The 18,632-nt window shown below is 45.4% G+C and overlaps 1 protein-coding gene across 2 annotated transcripts in view; it reads left to right on the forward strand.

The window, feature by feature from the left end:
* The window catches only part of kat6a (K(lysine) acetyltransferase 6A), a 38,236-nt gene extending 22,483 nt beyond the window's left edge, over positions 1-15,753 (forward strand). For both annotated transcript variants that reach the window (XM_085474505.1, XM_085474507.1), the window contains exons 8-17: positions 286-398; positions 1,436-1,551; positions 2,102-2,243; positions 4,731-4,892; positions 5,449-5,542; positions 5,711-5,942; positions 7,940-8,150; positions 8,241-8,912; positions 9,040-9,301; positions 9,988-15,753. In XM_085474505.1, the coding sequence (XP_085330631.1) occupies positions 286-398; positions 1,436-1,551; positions 2,102-2,243; positions 4,731-4,892; positions 5,449-5,542; positions 5,711-5,942; positions 7,940-8,150; positions 8,241-8,912; positions 9,040-9,301; positions 9,988-13,310 (5,327 nt within the window). In that variant the 3' untranslated portion in view covers positions 13,311-15,753. The remainder of the gene's footprint in view (positions 1-285; positions 399-1,435; positions 1,552-2,101; positions 2,244-4,730; positions 4,893-5,448; positions 5,543-5,710; positions 5,943-7,939; positions 8,151-8,240; positions 8,913-9,039; positions 9,302-9,987) is intronic.
* The last annotated feature ends 2,879 nt before the right edge of the window (positions 15,754-18,632 follow it).

Here is an 18,632-nt window from a genome sequence, read left to right on the forward strand (position 1 = left end):
GCTTCAGCCTTGAGTTGAAGTAACAGGCTTTGTATCCACGCCAACATACGCACAACTAATCATGTGATTCACATGAATTCAGCTACTTCTCTTGGGGTAATTTTGATTGCATTTAGGGATGCTGCTCACCTAAATGTTACTCTTTCTAACATCCTGTGATTGCAGGCTTTAATATAAGAAAGTGACCTGTTATAAGAGCCTCACAGCTGTTTGTTGTGAAGCGCCCTGAAAGTCTGCAGACATCTTGGGATTCGAAATAACTTCTGATTGTCTTTCAATCCCCAGACAATCAGGAAGGCAGCGACTGGCGTGACGAAGATGACAAACTGCCTGGCCACGAGAACCTGACGGAAAAAGACATCGAGCTGTTCAGACACATCCAGGAGCTGGCGCTACAGGTACGTGTGATTATTACGAGACAACAGTGGGGAAGGGAGACGCTGAACACTGGCCAAATTGGACAATGAGATTGCATCAGCATGGGAATCTGAGAGCTGTGAGTCTGGGACTGCGGCTGCCAGACTGGAGGGTATACACGTAAATCTCAATCGTGGTGAGAATGTGGTCAGAAAGAGCCAAGTCAACAGCTGGCTGGTTGTAAGAGATGAAGCTGCTGGCTCACAGAGGGCTGCAGGCCCTGTGTGTGTGTCAAAGAAGTGCAGGAAAGAAATTAGGAACAGCTGCCAGATTCAATATGGATATTAAAATGATCCATTACCATAGATGCAGCACACACAGGCCGTGACCTCAAGATGCAAATAAAATGGATTGAATTTAGGACAGCAGCTTTACAACAAGCTGATTAGTCTTTACTGTTGTTGTTGGACATTTGCTTGAATTTCACATTCTGCTTGTGATTGATGCCAAACTGTGCTCCATAAACAGCCCGGCTAGAGTAAAACTACCCATGAATGTTTAAGACTGGGTCTCGATAAAGCACGTAAAACGAGTCTTGTGTTTGATGGTGCGATGACTGAGCGGGGCATCTTTAACGACAGTGTTCTGATACGTTAGTCAGAGAGGAAGTGTAAATTAGCCACATTAATGGCTTGTTTTAAGGGAATAGTGCAGCAGTAAACTGACCAGAGAGTGGGTGTGGGGTTAACACCATGGGAGTCGTATTAAAACGCTGTTGTGGATGTGGAATAGCCACAGTGGTGTGTAAGTGTGTGAGTTAATGAGCAGAACTGTTCCAGGCTGGGTGACAGTGAATATCGTGTACGGTGAGTACATGATGTAAATGGCTGGGAAGGGCAAACCAGGAAGATCCACGTAAGAGTAATGTAAACCTGGTGCCCTCTCCTGCTGTAACAGTCTGAGATACTCTGCTGATGATTTCTGGTGTCTCTGCTTGGCTCATGGCCTGCTAATCCCCCGCCAGTTGTAAACCTGTAGCTAACCATAAACATCTCTGCCTTTTCCCTTCTCCCAACAGAAAGTTGGCGTGACGGGTCCGCCAGACCCTCAAATGCGTTGCCCGTCAGTCATTGAATTTGGCAAGTATGAAATCCAGACGTGGTATTCGTCTCCATACCCGCAGGAGTACAGCAGGTAAGCTAACGCACCATAATGTAACGCAACAGCATGAGGTACTTAGCTCACAATCCTGCTCGTAGGTGTAGAAATTACCACCCGAATAATGGAGCTCGTCATAAGCCGTTTACACTGCCACCCTCTGTGACAGGGATCCGTAGTCGGAGGTGTTTTTAAATGTGCATTTCTGCAGTTTGTTGCTGTTCACTAAAATTCATCCCACTGTGTATGTTTCTGTCTCAGCAATTTAAAATACCTGATGGATGCAAACTGGAAAAGTGCGCAGAGAAAAAAGGCGTGAGAGCAAAGATATCAGTGTTTATTCTAAAAAATTAATCAGAAGTTCTTAAAGCCTTCACATTTAATTGTTCAGCAAATGTCATTTGGAGGAAAAATAAACCCAGTTTGACATTTGCCTTTGTTACATCACCAGAAAAATAGCCGATTGTTATAAAAGACCAGTAAATATTCCAGCTGAAGAAGAAAAATGTTGGGATTTGTTTGTTTGTGTAGCAAAACCGTTAAAACCATTCCTTTTGTCCTTTTGTCTTTGTGCTCCCGTTTCCAGACTACCTAAACTCTACCTGTGTGAGTTCTGCCTGCGCTACATGAAAAGTCGCAGCATCCTCTACCAGCACATGAAGAAGTGCAACTGGTTCCACCCTCCTGCCAATGAGATCTACAGGAAGGACGACATCTCTGTATTCGAGGTGAGGAAGTTGCAGATGTGGCTTTGTGTTGTTTTGTTTTTAAATTTTGTTGTTGTTTTTTTTAAACTGGAGATAACTCGCTGGGAATGAAGTCTTTCAAAAACCACTAAAGAGCTTCTAAAAACACCCGCAACTTCCAGATGGCACAATAAAAAAGGAAAAGTCACACAAAGTATTTTCTGCATCCAGGCGCTTAAGAATTATTTTAATTCACGCTGTGCTTCTTACAGGAGGATCCTCTCTAACATGTCTTTGAAACACATTAAAGCAGGCACAGTTAACAGACCTGCAAATGCATTCATGTATCCAGTGAAACAGTACAGTAGCCATTATTGTGATATTGTAAAAAGGCTTCTACGTAATACGCAGTACGTCGTATAGCTTCGTCTTATATTTTACAACCTCAGTCAGCTGAGGACAGTGGGGGGAAACTAAGACCACAGCTCAGTGAATTCCTTTTTCCTTTTTGGTCCTTTTCCTCTTCGGTTAAGCAGATGTAGTGATGGGTGAGTGTCACCTGAAAACACTTTTGGCTGCTTCCTCGTCACAAGCGGTCACCACAGCGGGCAGCTCAACGAGTTTAACCTGGCAGTGTTTACACTGGATGTATTTCCCGAGCAGCCCCAAAGGAGATTTGTGTTTCCGTCTGGAATTGAACTGAGTGACTGTTTTAACAATTTCACCATTTGAGGCACATTCATCAAATATTGCTGCACTGTGATGCTATTGTTAGGTTTAGTTGTGTATAATGAGAGTACTGTGTGTTACTCCCAAGGCTGTTGTGCAGAATTGGTCAAATGATGGTTGAATACAGAAACTCTGAGTTATGAATAGGTGTAGTTACAAATCAGGATCTGGAGAAGCTCATTTGAGTGTTTTTCTGCTGTTTTTGGTTTATCTCAGACATCAGGGAGGTGATGGATTGACTGAAAGACTGCCTGGGTGTCAGTGATCTTTGATAAATTCAAAGTGCAGAAGGTGTAACAGCTAAGTAACGGTGGCCAGCGCTGTAACAAAGAGAGACGACTTCTGTTCATTTTCTGTCGCTGATGACGGAAAATCTGACGTCATTTTGACAGTTTGGGAAATGAGAGCGATTTACTGCAACATAAATAGTTGCTCTAAAGGGCTTTTGTTTTCTACACATGACATAAAGCATTACGCTGGCCAATCCTCCCTCGAGGTATTGGATTGTGTCTGTGTGACCGCACTCCAAGACCTCGTGGCCCTACAGAGGAATGCAGCTGCTCCCTGCTGTAGAAGTGCATTCCAGTGCATTCTGACTTCCCTGAGAGAAGTGAGAAGTGATTCGCTAACTGAAAAAAATAAATAAATGAATAAAGGTACTTTTGGTTGCTCCCTTCATCACCGGACTCGGCACAGTCTTTATGCTCGGTGCCCTAACTGATGCAACCCTCGCTTAGGACCAGCACTGTGACGACCTCAGGCCGGGTTTGTGTAGACTCCCAGTTTGAGGTTTCTTACATATAAGGTGAATGTGTTAAGTGTTAGTACTGGATATAGATAGATATCGGTGCAAAATAAAATAACGATCACTTGCCGTGATCTCCTAACGGTGTTTTGAGTTTAGTTTATATTTTCCTGTTTGGCTGCATTGTTTTAGTGTCTTGGCTGTGCCAGCAGAAGAAAAGCAAATAAAATCATCAGCTTAGTGTGTTTTTAACTTGATGATCATCTTGCCTGTTCACGTCCTCATAAAATAAACACTTTGCTCTGTGTGTTGGGCTTGAAAAATTGCCTGCTGTTAGATGTATCTCATTGTAAATTAAAAAAGAAAATTAAAAAGGCAATTAATGATGGCTTACTTGCCACTAGATGAACTTTTATCTAGTCTTCTTGCCACTTCAGACCTGCACACAGTTGCACAGTACAAACCCACAAGTCCTTTCAAATGTTTCCCACGCTGCCTGTCCAATTTTACCCTTTATTGGAGAAAGTTTCTGCATAGCATAATGCTTTCCCACCAACTATATAAATATATCTTAGTCAAAAACCCTTAAAGTGATTGTGACATCCTCACCCGCCTTAGTGGCATATCCTGTTCTTTGTATCAAAGTTATAATGAGACGAATTTGCAGTTAAGCACAGCGGCCACTGAATTGAGTGGATTGTTGTCTGCAGGACACGGCCGTCGAAGCTTCTGTTTTCCTCCACTCTGCAGTCCTTTCCTCTCTCCGAGGAGAGCACAGATAACTGGCCGTCTGCCAACCTGAGCCTCCCTCCGTCTCTTTACCACTCGTCGTTTCTCTCCAGCCTCTGTGTATTTCGGAGTCTACAGGGACACAGGGGAGATCATAGCCTAACACTAACTTCTAATCCATTCACCTTCACTCTGCTCCACAGCTCCCTAACAGCAGCCTGGAGATTTAACTCAGCACTTTAGTGTTTCAGGGATGAGAAAGTAGCTATTTAGGAAGTCCTGTGCTTTGCACTGATTTGTGTTTTCTTACCAACGTCTTTCAACAGGTTGATGGGAATGTTAGCACAATCTACTGTCAGAACCTGTGTCTACTCGCTAAACTGTTCCTGGACCACAAGACCCTCTACTACGATGTGGAGCCCTTCCTTTTCTACGTCCTCACCCAGAATGACAGTAAAGGCTGTCACCTTGTTGGCTACTTCTCTAAGGTAGTATGGCTTTCAGTTCATCTTCCCCCACTCAACTTCTCTGCAAAGATCTATTTTGTCTGGATTTTGTGTTTTCTTGACTCTCCCACAATTTTTAAGCAAAATACAGCTCTGTTGTGGGATTATATAAACACTTACTCCTATATATATCTATATATATAGATATAGATATCTATATATCTATCTATCGATATATATATATCTATATATATATCTATATATATATATCTCTATAGATATATAAATTTATTTTTTTATTTTTTTATTTATTTAGATTAAATGAAGCTGAAATAACTTCCTAAAACATACAAATGCTCATGTGGTGTCCCAGATAAATAGTGGCTGCTGTGAGCACCATTGTCCCTCTGTGGAGTTTGCCTCTGCAGGTGCTCCCATTAACATGCAACCTCACTGCCAAAGCACAGCAGTTAGGGAGCAGACACAGCACCATTAACACCCAGCTCACACACACACAGACTTGCTTTATAATGTGGTTCCATTATTATTTTTCTTTTTTCCTCTAATGGTTAAATGTGTCTGTCTTTTTTCTTTTCAGGAGAAGCACTGTCAACAGAAATACAACGTATCATGCATCATGATTCTTCCACAGTACCAGCGCAAGGGCTATGGGCGTTTTCTCATCGACTTCAGTAAGTGCTGCTTATTTTCTAAAAACGAATAGAATGATCACAGTTTGAAATGAGAATATTGGGATCACTTTAACTAAACACTGATGGTTCCTCTTTTCATAGACATAATGACTAAATTCAAACATTTGGCTCATGATGCCCTTGTCTCCGGTTCCTCCTTCCCTGCAGGCTACTTGCTGTCAAAGCGAGAGGGACAGCCAGGATCTCCGGAGAAGCCTCTGTCGGACTTAGGTCGGCTGTCTTACATGGCCTACTGGCGTAGCGTGGTGCTGGAGTGTCTCCACGAGCTCCGCGACCGGCAGATCACCATACGACAGCTCAGCAAACTGACGGGGATCTGCCCCCAGGACATCACCACCACCCTGCATAGCCTCAACATGCTGGAGCAGCGGGGAGACCGGTCAGAAATATACTCCATGTTTTCTTTTATATGGCCCAAATATAAACAAAGTCGTTCTGCTTGTGCTACTATTGCCTTTTTTTTTTTTTTTAATTGAAATGCTGAATTTGCTGGTTTTCGGTCTAAGCAGCCAAAACGTTTTACTAAGGTGACCCAGTGTAATTTGAGAAAGACCAAGCGAAAATATGCAGTAAATGCGGTTACAGTAGATTCAGATTTTTGATGTGGAACAAGTATTTCAGTGGCAGCACCAAGAAAGCAAAACAGAAAAGCCTTCTTATGGAGGTACACAGACATGTCAGTGTGAAGTTTTAAAAGATTAGAATTGAGATTTCAAAAACAGCCATACAAATTTCGTGACACTGAAACTTAACATTCAAACGATGTTTGAACAAACAGTACATAAACCTATATTTTCACATGCATTGCATAAGCTGGTTAAGCTGCATTACTTTGGCTGCTCCCCAGACACGCAGCTATGATGCTAGTGGTAATGGGATCTCACATGCTGTCCGGAGTCACACGGACAGCCACTTGTGCTTTTAATCAGTTAATCGTCCAGAGCCAGGTTGCACTGCACTCTCCTGGTGTTTGTAGTGGTACCACCAGAGTCAGGCTGTGCAGCTGTTAGGATGTTAGCTAGTGGATCAGTGGCATCGTTCACCTTCACTGTTCCCAAAATAAATTTTCAGCAAAACAAAGATTTGTTTTTTCTTATGTTATTAGGCCTCATAGACCTACAAAACAACAACATAAAAGTTGACTTGCATCTAACTGCAAAGTACACTATGTGCAGAAATGTCACAGTTTGTAAACTGAGGTGTCCTGGCAGCTTACCAAGCACATGTGTATTGTGCCAGATGTTAAAAAAGCAGCTTCTTGGTACTCTAAACTTTTAACTGTGTTGTCAAAAAAGATCTATTTTATTTATCCTGAATATTTGGATGACTGTATCACAGATGTGTCTCAAATAATGCAGCGAAGACTCTGTGTCTTTACTGTATGTGGGCTTACTGTCAGTTATTTTTAGGTGCACCACAAAAAACACATGCGTGCAGGGTTTTTCCTGACTGAGAATAGATCTTTGGGGGCTGCGCATGTAAGCATCAGTGCTCTGCACGGTGTAAAGATTATAGTGCAGTAGATAAGTGAAATGATCTTTCAGAAGTGCATATATGCACTAAGTCTGTCTGTCCCTCTGCAGCCAGTTAAAAGTTTTGCCATTTGTCCATTGTTTATTTTAGAAGGTTTTACTCTTGATTTGGGCTTGTGAGTATAAAAGTAAGTCAAATTTGTAACTTAAAAACTTCTTGGTCTCATGAAAAGCAAAGTAAGCTCAATGAGATGTTGCTCCAATGGCAATGCTGTGCAGGTCAAGGTTTTTTACCTCTTTGAAAGCACCATGATGCATGCAGCTAAGTAATGTATTCCATGCGTGAAGACTTTTCTTTTATTCTAAAATTTGGCTGACACAACTTGTCTTCACTTTGTTTTGTGTAAACAAAAGAAACAATCAGTCAAATGTGTACGTTTTGACATTTAGATCATTCGAAAATGCAAGACTTTGTCCTTCTACTTTATCCTTACTCGTTATTTTAAACATAAGAGTTTATGTACCAATTTTGGTCCTTGTATCCACCTGTGAATGATTTATCTGCTGCACTGGAGGTGCTCTGTTACAGCTTTGTCGGTTTTATAGACAAACATGTCTGTTGTGGCTGAGTAAATAGAAGCCCAGTTGACGTAATTGGTTAAAAAATAGTTTAACTGCAGTGCTCGTTATTTTCCTTTGGCCCGTGCTAATACCTCTATGGGGAAAGCAAAATGTTTCTATCCAAGGAAAAAACAAAAAATCCCTGAACAGTTGGCATAGCTGCACGTATCTGCACATTTACCTGCACAGCCATATTTGTCTGTAATGTATCGATGCTTCAATGTAGAAAAATGTGCGTCCGGAGGGCTCATGCTCCCGTCTGGTTTTGCTTTGACTTTGTTAGACTCATCCTGATGCGAAGGGAGAAGCTGGTGGCCAACCACATGGCTCGTCTAAAGGCCCGGCCACGACAGCTGGAGGTCGACCCCGAGTGTCTCCGCTGGACTCCTGTCATAGTAACCAACACCGTGGTCTCTGATGCTGATGGAGATGACGACGACGATGATGATGAGGAGGAGGAGGATGAGGAACCAAAGGAAGGGACTCGCAAGGAGGTAAAGATTGCCATTGCATTTGTGAAGATAATAAATTTAGTCAGACTTGCTTTCTGGTGTAATTAATTTAATTGTAAATTTTCTAAACAGATTAAGCCGAGTCACAAGGTCCCACAGATGTCCTGGCATGTACGGCAAGGGAAGAAGGATGAAGAAGAGGAGGAGGAAAGGAAGACCTTTCTAGGATTTCCGATTGGCCAAAGCTCTCCAATTCCCCCTCCAGTCCGATGCCCACCGCCTGTACCAGAACCACCACGACCCCCTCCGCCAACAAACGGCGAACGCAGGCCACGAGGGCGCCCGCCCAAAAACTGGCCTTGGGGTAAGGTGAAGGACAGCGCGCGGGTGGGACGGCCACCCAAAATCCGTCCAGTAGAGGATGAAGATGATGAGGACGAGGACAGGTCAGAGGGGGTAAAAACCACAGGCACTGTCAACAGCCCGCCCTCCCTTTTCTCCTTGGACAGACAAGCAGACACGACAGCCTTTCACACACTCGACATGAGCAGGCACCCTTCCATAACCCCCACGAGACGAGGCCGGCCACCGAGGAAAAAGAGAGGCCCGAAGCCCAGACTGATAGAAGGTCCCGGAGAGGGTCACCCACAGCTTCCTGTGATTCCCAGGCTGAGCGAGTCTTCTCCAGTCAGGAAGAGCCGCTTCAGTGACAGCAGCGAAGAAGAGGAGGATGATGATGATGAAGATGACGACGAGAGGGGATGCTCCCCTCCTATGCTCACCAAATCAGGGCTCAAATGCAAGGTTAGACATTTTCAGCTATCATAATGATGATAATGATAATCGCAAAAGTAGCTTCCTGCTTGTGAAGTTGTCAGTTTGCTCTAAAGCTCCTTAGCACATCTTAATCCCTTGTCCCGTTTCTACCCAGAAGCCCATGAGGAAGCGCCGCTTTCGCCCGCGCAGCCACCCTCACAGCAGCGTGGTGACTGAGACCATTTCGGAGACCACGGAGGTGTTGGATGAGCCTTTTGTAGACTCTGACTCAGAGAGGCCTATGCCCAGGCTGGAGGAGGAGACTCCACTGGGTCACCCGCTGCGCCGCTACCCCCAACCGCAGTCTGCTCTGAGGTTGTCTGACCCTGCGCCAAAGAGGGGCCGACTCTCCAACCTCACAGATTCGGAGGAAGATGGTGAGCAGTGATGAAATGTGCAGGACTACCCATGTATGGACTAATCGTACATACATGGGTAGGACTTTGGCATGGCAATTCCAAAACCTTTGTGTTAGCCTGCTTTTTTTTCCATTCCACAACCAGTTTTAATGTGTGTTTCTGGTTATTGCTTTGATGCTGGCATAGTTGTGTCCAAGTTTAAGGTTGTCCTGGAGATTACTGAGGTAGTCTGCCTCCTCCGTTATTCCAGCCGCTCTGTTAAGCGTGCCAGTGCTCTGAAATAAACTGCAAATTTTAGTTGAGTTTTAACAGAGGCTTCTGTCTTGGATTGCAGCCTCTCAGTCCATGTCAATGTAAAACTCACCTAATGTTGGACAATGATAAAAATATTCCAGTAACTTCCCATTTATGAGAGATGACAATCCTAACAATGTCTGCATGGGGAGGGTGAAAGCTTGGGTCTTCTTCCTGGCCTTATGATAGTGGTGACATCTCCAAGTAACTTCTACTCTGATGTACAGTTGTTTGAACTGATGATTTTGGGTGAGTTACGGGCACCTACTGACATTCACTGGTTAAGATGGAGTTTAGTTATTTAGTCTGTTCAGAGGAATAGTTGGAAAGCCATCACATTTATTTTCACAGTCTGGCCAGAACTTTGTGCAGTAGCTGTATCTAACCACTTCATCTTCTTTGCTTTGCAGAGCTAACAACTATGCCGAAGTCTGTAGCTGCTTTGACAGCAACCCCATCAGAGACCCTTGGAGCCAACCCTGAAGTCCCAGTCAAAAAGAAGAAAGGCTGGCCCAAAGGAAAGAGCCGCAAACCACAGCACTGGAAGAAAAGAGGCAAGCCACCTGGCACAGGACCCAACCAGAGAGCAGCTGCAGACGGCCAGGCCCAAAGTGGGAATCCTCAGCAACCCAAAATCAAGATGAAGCCTGGTCGCAAGCCACGGAGCTGGTACTTGCAGCGGGCCCAGGAGGAGGCGGACAGGCAGGAGCAGGAAAGACAAAGGTTGCTAGAGCAGCAGCAGATGGACAAAGTTCCTCAGCTGCTGCAGACGGATGACCAGAACAGCAAGCAAGTCTGCAGAACTAACACGGACAGAGACGTCAAACAAAAAGACTCTGACGAAGAAGATGACTATCTCCCTAAGCCCGTTGAACAAAAGATGCCCAGAAAGCGGGGGAGACCGCCCAAGAACCGCCAGCCACCACAGCCTACCCCCAAACCACCTCCCACCTCTGACCCGGAAGAAGAGGATGAAGATGATGAGGAGGACATCGAGCGAGCCTGGGAAGAAGACAAACCTAGCCGGCCACCATCCCGTCCACTGCTTTCCCCTTCTTCCTCTTCTTCCACCTCAGGGCCCCGGGCCCCGCAGTCCCGGCCTCAGGACACAGATATGGGTGACAGAGAGGAAGACGATGATGATGAGGAAAGGGAGGAAGAGGAGTGTGGCAGCATGGGCAGTGGTGGTGGTAGCGTGAACAGGCGAGCGGCGGTCACGCCGGGTTCAGGAAGCCGGCGAAGTGACGACCACGATGCAGACGATGAGGGTGACGGACACTTAGAAGACAAGAGCAGCAGCAGTAAAAAGAGAAAAAGTCCGGACCCTGAAGACGAAGACGACGATGAAGACGAGGAGGAGGAGTCTGCCTCACACGCAAACTCGCCTCCAGTCAAAGAAGAACCCCCAGGTGTAGAGCCTTTTTTAGGCATGGAGAACAGCGTGGCCCAGGAGTACGTCAGCAAACAGGAGGAGGAAGAGGAGGAGGAGGAGGCTGAGGAAAGGGTGCAGGAGACCAAGTGCCGGCCCCCCTCTGCAGACCCTCAGCAGGAGGAGAGGAGGCGCAGAGAGCAGGAGGAGTCTGCTGCAGCGGCGGCGGCGGTGGAAACGGTCACGGCCATGTCTGTTCCTTCTGAGCCAATGGAGCTGCAGCCCCTGCACCCGGATGATAAAGACGTCACACTCTTGATGGAACCCCAGCATCCGCACTCCCACCCTCACCAGCACCCTGACTTCAAGGAGGAGCTTGGCCACCATCACTCGCACCACTCACATCACCACTCCAATGAGCTGGACCTGGAGACTATGCAGGCTGTTCAGTCCCTGACGCAGGGGGAAGCCCAGGACGAGGAAACTGAGCCCCAGCCACACCACGGCGCTTACCAGGACTGTGAAGAGACCCTAGCCGCCTGCCGGACCCTGCAGAGCTACAGTCACACGGGCGAGCCTGAAGAGGAGACCCTAGCCTTAGTAGAGGAATGTGGAGCCTCCCAGCACAGCAGCCCCCTCCCTAATCCACCAGTGCCCCCGCTGCCCAGTCAGTCTGTGCGCTCTGTGAACAGCCCGGGGCTGCAATCGGGCATCGTGGATACGACACCAGCAGGGCAAAGGGGTGGAACTCCTGGCCCCACCGGAGCAGGGAGCAGTGGCGGTGGCGCTGGAGGTGGCTACACACAGATCACTCCAGAGCATCCCAGTTCGCTTTCTGCCCCCTCTCAGCAGAACATGGAGACATCGCCGATGATGGATGTGCCGTCTGTGTCGGACCACTCGCAGCAGGTGGTGGACAGTGGCTTCAGTGACCTGGGCAGCATTGAAAGCACTACAGAGAATTATGACAACCCCAGCAGCTACGACTCCACCATGGGTGGAGGGGGCAATGGAACAGGAAACGGGGGCAATGGAGGAGGAATGTCTGCTGCCGTGGTCGCCGGGGCTTCAACGGCTTCAGCGTCCTCGGCGTCCTCTTCTTCCAGCTCTGCCACCCCTTCTTCCTCCTCTCAGTCCAACAGCTGCTCCTTCGTGCCAGCCCCCAGCCTCACATCTTCCACAGGAAATGCCGCATCCCAGCTAGCGATGGGCAGCTGTAGCCTCATTCAGCAAACAGGACCAGGGCCCAACAGTGGACCAGGTGCCAGCAACGTGGGCAGTGCTGTGCCCCAGCCCCCGCCTCCCCCACCGCCATCCAACACCCCCAGCTGTGGCATTAAGTCTCCTCAGAGCTGTGGTGTGATTGAGAGGCCTCCCAGCACCAACCAGCAGCAGCAATCAACAAAAAAGGTTCCTCAACAGCAGCAACAAGCGCCCAACCCTCAGCCTCCACCCTCGGCCCCGCCACCGCCACCACAGCAGGCCTTGTCCCAGTGCAGCATGGGCAATGGCTTTGCCTCCACGCCCATGATCATGGAGATTCCAGAGAGTGGAGGTGGAGGAGGGGGCCGCACCCTGTATGAGCGCATGGGTCAGGACTTTGGTACAGGGGGCTACCCCCAGCCCTCGGCAACATTCAGCCTGGCCAAACTCCAGCAGCTCACCAACACCATCATGGAGCCCCACGGCATGCCCTACTCTCACTCCGCCGCTGTTACCTCCTATGCCACTAGTGTTTCTCTCTCCAATCCTGGGCTGGCCCCTTCACCCCACACTGCCCTTCCACAGGGGCAGCCCACTATGACCCCACCTCCTAACCTTAGCTCTGGCTCCATGAACCTGGGCTCTCTGCAGCTGCAATGCAACATGCCCACGACCAACATTGGCCTAGGACCTCCACCGCACACACAGCGGCTGCAGGGCCAGATGACTACCGTCAAAGGCCACATTTCCATTCGGTCCAAAGCCACTCAGCAGCTGGCCCCGGCCCCGCACCAGCAGCAGCTCTATAGCCGCAGCTCGGGGACTGTGGCCATGCAGGGTACGCCGCGCACCTTGGCCGTGCAGCGCGGCATGATGCCAAACCTCATGCCCACGGCACCGTATAATTCTATGAACATGACGACTCTGAACCCCATGTCAGCCAGCTACCGAATGGCTCAGCCTATGATGAACAGTGGCTATCACAGCAACCCCGCATACATGAATCAGCCAGCTCAGTACCCCATGCAGATGCAGGTGGGCATGATGGGAGGGCAGGGCTACCCACAGCAGCCTATGCAGCCCAATCACCATGGGAACATGATGTACACTGGCCCCTCCCATCACAGCTATCCAAAACAGCCACATTACATGAGCAGATGAGCAGCCAAGAAGTGAAAAAAGGAGACAGAAAGGGGCCAGAGCGTATGCTCGCTGTACTCTAAATGTCCATTAGTCCTGTTCACCCTCTCCAGTGCCTCAGAGGCACCAGTGGAGTGAAGGTGATGGGGACAGAGAGGGTCTTTGGGTTTCCTGTTTTTTGTTTTTGTTTTTTCTGTGTTGTCATTTTGTCCCTTTTTTTATTTGGGCTCGTCTCCCCCTCCCCTCCCAGCTGGCTGTGTATGGGAGTATTTGGGCAGGATTTGGTGTGTACGTGGACCTCGGCCGTGCCGTGGAGCTTCAGGCCAGGCCAGCACACAGGCCCAGGAGTCCACTCCTCCTCTCGACACTGAGGAGGACAGTAAGGAACGACGAAGTATGACGAGGAAAAGTCCACAGAAAAGTCCACAGGGTACAGGAGTACCTGGCCTGGTCAGACTGTGAACGGTGGTTACTGAGTATATTCAACCATGCACACAATCTTTTAATATAGGAAGCCTTACCTTGAAAAAAGAGACGATGAAACATTGCAGGCGGACTGTTGTTTTATGTTAAACATACCGTTGACCTTATTTTTGTTGTTGTTTTTGTTTGTTTGTTTGTTTGTTTGTTTTTTTAAATACGTGTGTGCAGTCCGACCTCCTTACATGCTTTGATCTTTATACGCGTGGCATTCTGAAATGGTGATTACACCCTCTTGCTCTCTCAGAAATGCCCAAACATCTCTGGTGCCGCTCGGCCCCACGGCTTTTCGTGAGTTCCAGAAGAGCACAGTGGAGCAGGGCCTCGGGTGTTTGAGGTGTTTGACTGTTTTCCAGAGTCTCTGTCTTCCTGGATGGACAGTGTTGTACCAAAAACACAGCAAAGACACAGAAGAGACTAGCGTGTTACTGTCATATTATATATCCATAAATGAAACAAGTAGCATTATTTTCCAGTTTGCCGCGACTCTGAAACATTTCGATGTAAATATTCTGGTACTTCCCAATATTCAGCACACGCACACATACAAACACACGCACACACACACACACACACACACACACACACACATATATATATATACATATATATATAAATACAAACACACACTGACTAGCTGTCTCCAGTTGATGGCTAGCTCAGGAAACATTCAACTGTTTTTGTCCACACTCCACTGACAGATGGTATACAATGTCAGCCTTTTTTCTTTTTTTTCTTTTTTTTTAGCAGCTTAGGGAATGCAGAACAAACGGTGGGATTTCCATGTAACTACTTTAAGGAAAGTCGGTTAACTATAGGTGACCTCGCATCCTTAAGTGTTAGTGACCCAAAGAGGTCGAGGAGTCTGCTTCTGAATGGTGTGTTTTTTGTAAAATTTGTTTTTTCTTTTGGTTTTTTTTTTTAATCTTGTTTTTGTTATTGTTGTTTCTGTGCTCCCATTGGCTAAAAATGTGGCAGCGGACGGTTAGCCTTTGTGAAGGTGTGCCTGAATGCTCGATCTAGCGCGAGGTTTGGCCCTGGGATTGTAGCTCGATTATAGAAGCAGGGTCGGAGGCAAGGATCGGAGGTCCCGTAGGGTCGTGGTTGACTTTGTTGGGCCGCGTATCGGTATTCTTAGTCAAAAGAGGAGTTTTCATTTGTCACACAGACCTGGCATACAAACTTTCTTTGTGTGTATTCTGTTCTGTATTTACTTTTTTTTGTTTCATTTCTTTTCTGAATTTTGTCAGACTGGGCAGCTTTCTTTTATGACACAAGCTGACTCTTTTTGACTTTAGAAACCTATTGTAGAGAAAATGTTTTTTCTATAATATAAAAGGAAATTCTGACATTGATATTGGTACTGTCATTTTTTTCACTTCTGTTTCAGGAAACGACAAAAAAAAAACATATTTTTTAGCTCGCCTCTTGGGTAATAATTACTAAGAAACTCAAAATTTAAAAAAATTACCACTCACTTTTAGTGACTTTAAGATGCCTTTAACCTCTCCATTCCATCTCATCTCTAGAGTTTTTCTATCTTTGTGTAGTATATTAATGCTATTTTAAACAAAAGGACTACAAATATCTAAAGGTTACTCGGCATTCTTTTTGTTTTCTTTTTGTTTTAATTTTTTTTACTTCTGTGTGTGCATAGGATGACTTCCTTACATTTAAGAGGCATGTAAAAATGAGCTCAGTATATTTCTGTCTGTTTATATTGCTTCCCTTTTTGTATCCTTTGTAATTGTACATGTTGCGTTGTATGCTAAGAGAGAGCGCAAAATAAAAAGAGGGTGGGGGGACGGGACAGCTGGGCACACAGTGAAGGTTGATTTGAGCTCAGCTGCCTCAACTCTCGACTCTGTCCCTGTATGTATTTCCATTTTTTTCCATTTTGTTTTTCTTTCTTAGCAAGTACTTTCAAAGAACTCTGTACATTTTAACATAAAATGAAAATAAATTATGTTGAGCCATTCATGTATCCTTTGAGTTTAGCCTGATTCAGTGCTACGTCACCTCAACCCCCTCACGTTTTCCCAAAAAGTGCAGGGAAAAGTTACACATTCAGCTTTTCTTTTTTTTTTTAAAATTAAGTATGACGGCCTTGTGCAGGTTGTGTACAGAGCAACTTTTGACAATCAACTTTGAGCAAAACAAGTCTGAATTTAAAAAATAATATATAAAAAATCACACACAACATGAGCTGAACTATCAACTAGATGTTAGTCACTGCTACTTTCCACATTTTTATAACTTCTAGGTTTACTACATTTGTCCAAAGGAAAAAAATGTTCTCAATAACTTCTATTTTTTTTTTTTTCTTGAAAGACCCTTTGTCAAAATCTAGATTAGATTATAAACTAAAGGTCACATTTCATTTAAAAATGGTTAAATTATCCATGTTATGTCAAACCTAATCTTAAACCTAAAACTCATTTTAATGAAGAAAAGTAATTGCCTGAAAGCATCTTTAGTTAGTTTGGAAGTCAAAATCTGATCGTGAAGGTGAGTGGGTGTTGTTAGTGACCAGTTTTTGGCTCAAGTGGAAATTGGACGACCTGGCAGTTCTCGTCTGATTGAAATACTACTCTGATGATAATTAAATGCTCTCTGAATAATTAATTTTACCCCATAATTGGGAAGCATTGATCTAATGCTTCAGCTACAAATTACAAATGGAAGTGCTTTGAACATGTATGGCCACTAGATGTCAATGTAGAATTAATGTTTTCTCATTGCCCAAACTGCCCAATGGGGGCAAAGCTTACTGTCTGACATGAATACAGTTGGTGAACCTCTCGTCAGCAGATGTAGCTGATAACATTTACCAAGCACTGTACTTTTCATATACTTAAAGTTTGAGATACAACTTTTAATACAGAACTTTTACTAGTGATGTTCTGTCTACGGATTCTCTGTTCAGGTGTCACAATACTCAATGCTATATCTCTTGTAAATGGCTTCAAATTCTTCATGCTAGTTTTCCTGTTCTGATGGCACTATAAGCACATGAGTAGTTTATGCTTGAAATGACACTTGCAATATGTTATGACCCCATCTTGTGGCTTTTTCTTTAAAGGGACAAAGAAATACTCTCTTCTGGAGAACTTTAAAATTAGTCTGATCAATAATTTAAGCATTCAGCTGGAATTTAATAGACTCAACTCATCGTTTTTGTATTCTGAAAAGTCTGGACACGTCATCAGTGATGCTCCTGCGGTCATTCATTTTGGATCTTTCAACGTCACAAATCCTCCCGTCAGATGGGTACCAACTATCTGCACCATAACATCCTCCTGCTGGCAGTCAGCAGCAGTGGCCAGCCACTACTCACTTGGTCTGCCTGCCAGCTCAACCTTTCCTTCCTACTTCATATCCAATAGGAGGCTCTTTCTGCTCTCTCCCCCAGTCTTCCCAATTTCCTCCTTATTTTCTCTCCGTTAGTCAACAGCTTCCACACTCATTGGACAGGGTGACCTCTGTACTTGTCTGCCCATCTTTATCCCTACAGTCCTGCACCAGCTCTTTGTAGTGCTTCCTCTCAAATGCCTCCTTCCAGCCACCTTCTTAGGTACTTTTAAATTTTCCCTCCACCACTGTAAGTGGGACTTTATACACTTTCGTCCGCTACGTCGCTACGAGCAGGCCCTGTTGGTACAGCCATGTCTTACACTTCCCCAGGTATCCAGATTTTTCAGTACTCTTCAGCTTTGCTTCCCCCTCAGTGCTGTGGACATGGTTGTCCCTTAGCACCTTGTCATACCACTTTCCCAGATAATTTACGAGATTGTCCTTGATACTTGGATGATTTTGCCGTGCATAAGCAGATGGCACTTGTCAGTAATGTTGAGTTTCATAATGATCATCCTCCCTTATTTCTTTGGGATGTATGTAATCTTAGGCAATGTTACCACCTTATCAAGTCTGGCTAGAACCAGTCTTGTCTGCACAATGTCTGGGAAGATGTTGTGATTGTGACGTCATCCATGAAGCCCCTTTTGACCTATTGTTGCACCCCTGTATCCATTGCTGGACCTCTGGGTACCTTTTCAGTTGCTGTAATGATAAAGTTCATGTTCAAGATGGGGGAGACTTTTAGGGTATAGTGTTGGGTCTTGGGGCTAAAACAGCTCAAGCATTTTTGTCACTTCATGTACTTCTTTCCATGTTGGTTTGTTGGTGTTGAGAATGGAAGGGGGGGGGGGGTTCTGCCATGCCCGTTTCTGGGTGGTTGCCAAGGGGTAGGTTTTATCAGGCTCAGTATGTGTCCTTGAATTGAAGGGAAGTTGTAGGGATCTTTAATGAAATGGGCTTGACTCGTCTTCTTTTCCTTGTTCAATTTCTTTCTTCTTAGTCGGTTGAGGCATTCCTGAAGGCTGCTTCTGAGTTTATTTATGCCTTCCCTTTCCCCGGGGCTGCTTATTTTGTACCTCCTTTTAACACTCTTGATCCCTTTGCTTAAGTTGTTAATCTCCTTTCTTCTGTTTGGTTGTTTTAATGCCTTCGTGTAGAGCTGTACAAAAGCAGCTCAAAAACTTTACTGAAATTTGGAATATTGACTCAATATTGACTCATCTGAAACATGATAAAGAGTTAGGACAGTTATGTGTTACAGTTATACAGTTATATGTCTTTGCTGTGGCAAAGATGAGTGTTAGTTTTTTAAATCTGTGTATTCACTGCACTGTGTACACAACTTGTAATTGACATGTTATTAAGAATGAGCACGAGCCCAAAGTTGCTCTTGTGCATGGGTTCTTTGTTTGTCTAAATCACATTTGATAATCTTTACGGTGAACGTTAGTATAAGGCATCGCTAAGTCTCACTTTATTATGGATAAAGTATGCCTAACCCCCCCT

Source organism: Copadichromis virginalis, linkage group LG12 (assembly GCF_057382275.1).
Source record: "Copadichromis virginalis isolate Kocher_CV1m ecotype Utaka linkage group LG12, C_Virginalis_male_GT1.1, whole genome shotgun sequence".
NCBI lineage: Eukaryota > Metazoa > Chordata > Actinopteri > Cichliformes > Cichlidae > Copadichromis > Copadichromis virginalis.